Source organism: Tupaia chinensis, unplaced genomic scaffold, assembly GCF_000334495.1.
Source record: "Tupaia chinensis unplaced genomic scaffold, TupChi_1.0 Scaffold000671_1, whole genome shotgun sequence".
Lineage (NCBI taxonomy): Eukaryota > Metazoa > Chordata > Mammalia > Scandentia > Tupaiidae > Tupaia > Tupaia belangeri.
This window is the reverse complement of record NW_006160193.1, coordinates 6,079,403-6,082,918: the sequence shown is the minus strand read 5'-3', so window position 1 is coordinate 6,082,918 and position 3,516 is coordinate 6,079,403. Positions and strand designations below refer to the sequence as shown.

Here is a 3,516-nt window from a genome sequence, read left to right as displayed (position 1 = left end):
TGCTGAACTTCACTGTTTAGAACATTGAGGTCACTTGCTACATACTGGAGAACACACTGAATACGTACTGTCGGTGCAGCGTTCAGGACACACAGGCCCCAGTGCTCTGTCTGCCCACTCTCTAAACTCTGAGCTCCTGGGAAGGCCAGGGCTGATCCAGCGACCACATGTGGTAAGACTTAGAGCCAATCATCACCAAGAGTTTTGAGAATTCATTCCTGGTTCCAACTCTCATGAACTGGCCACCTGATCTGGACAACTCGCTCACTTTCTGACTATATGCTCGTCTGTAGCACGGGCACAACTGCCACCCTCCTCCCACTGGCACACAAAAGCACTCTTACCGCAGTCTCACATCAAGTTATGCGTCGGTGACCACTCAACCTCTGTTCCTGGCGCTCTGTGCAAACTAATCTCTGCTGACCTTGGCTCTTAGACATTCTGGCCAAAGTCACAACCAGAGAATCTCCCTATGAGAAGGGCAGTTTCACCCTCAAGCTATACATGCCAAGTTGGCATTAAACCATGCAATCCCAGCATTCTGGGCGGTCATGTTCATATAGAATGTAAGTGAGAGAGAACTGCTGCACTAAAGAGGGAGGGACTGCTTTCCAGACTGAGCTCCCAGTTGCACGGCCGATGCAGCCCTCCCCCAGCCGCGACACACACATCTTTCTTGTTCTCTAAGTGGCATTCTGTGCCACCCTCTGCCAGAGCTGCTTCCGGGTCTTGTTTACTGACAGCCCTTTTCATGGTTCCAATCCCTTCCCCCTTGATCACACTCCCCTACCCAAACACAGACAAAAGCCCACAATGACTCTCAAGTCACAATTTCTGCTAACAGTGCAGAGAAGGCTGATTCTGTACCCACAAAAAGACAATCATCCAGCTACTCAGAAATCACCTCCTCAGGTGCTGTTAATAAAACATCCAGGTGAATAGGTGAATTTTCTTTTAATCAAGAATATGGAATTAAACACTTTTCCTATACACTTTGTCAATCCAGAGGGCAAACTCTGTTTCCAGTGAACCCAGATGCAATTAGAAGAGGATATGGCAAGGTTCAAGGATGTCAGCACAGCCATCGGCAATGCCAGACAGGGCCCCTTAAGTGGGTGCTGAACGCGCACGGGCAACACAGACCGTGATGGCTGCGAGGAGCCAGAGCTCCAGCTACACTTGTCAAGCTGAATATTCTTCCTCAAACAGAATTACTTCTTGAAAATCAGAATCTCGTTATTTCTGTTTCAAGCTAATGACATTAAAAACCATTCGACAATGCAAAGCCACCTTACACAGCAAGGGTAAGGTCGCAGTGGAGAACGGCCCTCAGGCCTACCGCCTACACCTCCTTCGCTTCACCACTTGCTAAGGAACGAAGGAGAAAGGACAAGTTTGTGATGGCAATCCTGGGGGCACTGAAAAGCCACTCAGTGGTTTTTTTTTTTTTTTTAAACAAATATGATCTATTTGGCAAATTTGATCTGCCACATTTAATAGTCCTGACATGTTCTTGAACAGACAGCTTGGATAGCTCAGGTTCTTTCTGGAATGAAACTAAAGATGTCAGAAATCCCAGATATACTACAGCATGGGCAAAAGCTATATCACATCATCCAGTTTAAAGTGTCAAGGTTTCTAATCATATCAAATGTGATTTTACAGCAAAAATTTCAAGAGTAAGAGAACTACTCCTTAAGCAAAGGTCTGTCAAACATATATTCTAAAACTTTAGCTACAATTTAAGCAGCATCAGAACATGTCATCAAGATCTTCAATCTGCATGAAATTTTCCGGTGATATGAACAAAGTCTAGAATTTTATATTTTCTTATTCAAGTTATAGTGTCATCCCTGTCTCCATTATTAAAGAGTCTTAAAGTACCTAGTATCGGAACCTGAGTACGAATCATAAAAAGACATAGAACAGTTAGTTACCCCCAAGGAGGAACAGATACAGGTCAACAAATGCATCTGCACTGAAATCTGGGTAGCACTTGGGGGACAGCTGGATGAGTGTAAAGTGGGGTCGGTGCGGCGTGTAAATAAGGCCCACTACACTTGGCAGAACGTACACACTCGTAAAGGGATTCTTATCAGCTAAGACAGGGTGCTACTTACTTCCTCATTAAATAGTTTGCTAGTTTCTTTTTTGATTGGGTCTATAAGCTGGACTTGGCCTGCGGAAAAGCCCACTAGGAGAGAGACACTTTCTGCTGTGGCTGTGAGGTGGTTGAAGTCATGACAAGTAGGCTGTGTTCCTTTGTATATCCTTTTATCTATTGGTTTACTCAAGTCAGCAGCCTGGAGGAGAAAGAGAAAAATATATCGGTAAACAGCACATTGAGATGAGAAATCTAAGTTACACTATTTATATGCCATTATGTTTGATCTTAAAAACAAAAAGTTATTTAAAATATTTTTTCAGTTGTGACTCAATATTCATCTAACATTTTATTAAAGAACCTTCAACATACCTTAGCCAATTACATAAGGTTAAGATTCACAACTCATCTTCCTTCAAAAAATATGTAACCAAGATTCCTAGACTTCAGAAAAAGTCCTTGAGATGCTAAATTCAGTATCTTCAAAATGTAATCCAAGCATTTTCCAACAGAATAACTAACCATGTAATAGCTCAGCTTTCGAATACATCTATTTTCACCTAAATGCCCATTGCTGAGTTACCTGTAGCCCAGTGGTTCTCAAAATGTGCTCCCCAGACCAGCACAGCAGCATCGCCTGGAAACTTATATGTGCAAATTCTCAAGCCTGTCCCAGACAAAAGGAACCTGGAACTATGGGTGAGTCCGGCAAGCTGCAGGAAAGTCTTCCAGGTGATTATGATGCCCACCCAAGTGGGAGAACCTCTGGTGGAGCCAGCCATGCCCACGGCCCTCTTTCTGGGTCCCAGTCCCTCTTCTGTACTCGCTTCAGGACTTTTCATGCACTGAGCCCATACTGAAGTGCTTTACGTGCTCTGTCTTTATCCTCAGAACAACCCCACAGAGCAGATGGCATTTTTCCTGTTTTACAGATGAGGAGGCGAGTTGAGGGAAGGTAAGTGACTTGGCCAAAGTCAGTAATACCCACCTGGTAAGTGGCAGGGCTGGTTTGGAAACCCAGTGCATTTGCCCACAAGAGGACAAGGAAAAATATCCACCCACACACCCCAAAGGCAAAGGCACATGATGTCCGACTTGGGTTAAAAGTGATTTTTCGGAGGACCAGCAGTTGGCGTAATGGCTATGTCGCTGGACTCCCATGGAGCTGACTGCAAACTCACGCTGGGCGTGTGTGCGTACGTGCCCAAGATCCCAAGAGGAGAATGGAGGAGAAGGAATTGCAGCATGGCCATCCCCCTGGGGGATGATTTCTGGCTTTCTGTCTCTCTGGCAAGCGCACGCACCCTATAGCAAAAAGCTCCCCCCCCCCAAAAAAAGGTGATTTTTCAACATGTCTTACCCCCCCCTTTTCTTTTCTTTTTTCTTTTTTTTTTTGAGAGGTTTTCGCTATA

The 3,516-nt window shown here is 44.7% G+C and overlaps 1 protein-coding gene across 10 annotated transcripts in view; it reads right to left on the bottom strand.

The window, feature by feature from the left end:
* Positions 1-3,516, bottom strand: part of WDR20 (WD repeat domain 20) — a 94,890-nt gene that overhangs the window by 26,013 nt on the left and 65,361 nt on the right. For 8 of the 10 annotated variants that reach the window (XR_003551323.1, XR_003551322.1, XM_014592193.2 and 5 more), the window contains one exon: positions 2,121-2,303. The exons of 1 other annotated variant lie outside the window; for it this stretch is intronic. Coding sequence is in view for 6 of the 9 variants with exons in the window: in XM_014592193.2 (XP_014447679.1) it covers positions 2,121-2,303 (183 nt within the window). In the remaining 3 variants the exon portion in view is untranslated. Of the gene's footprint in view, positions 1-2,120; positions 2,304-3,516 lie in introns of those variants that run through there. One more of the 10 variants, XM_027776366.1, reaches the window with a different exon arrangement.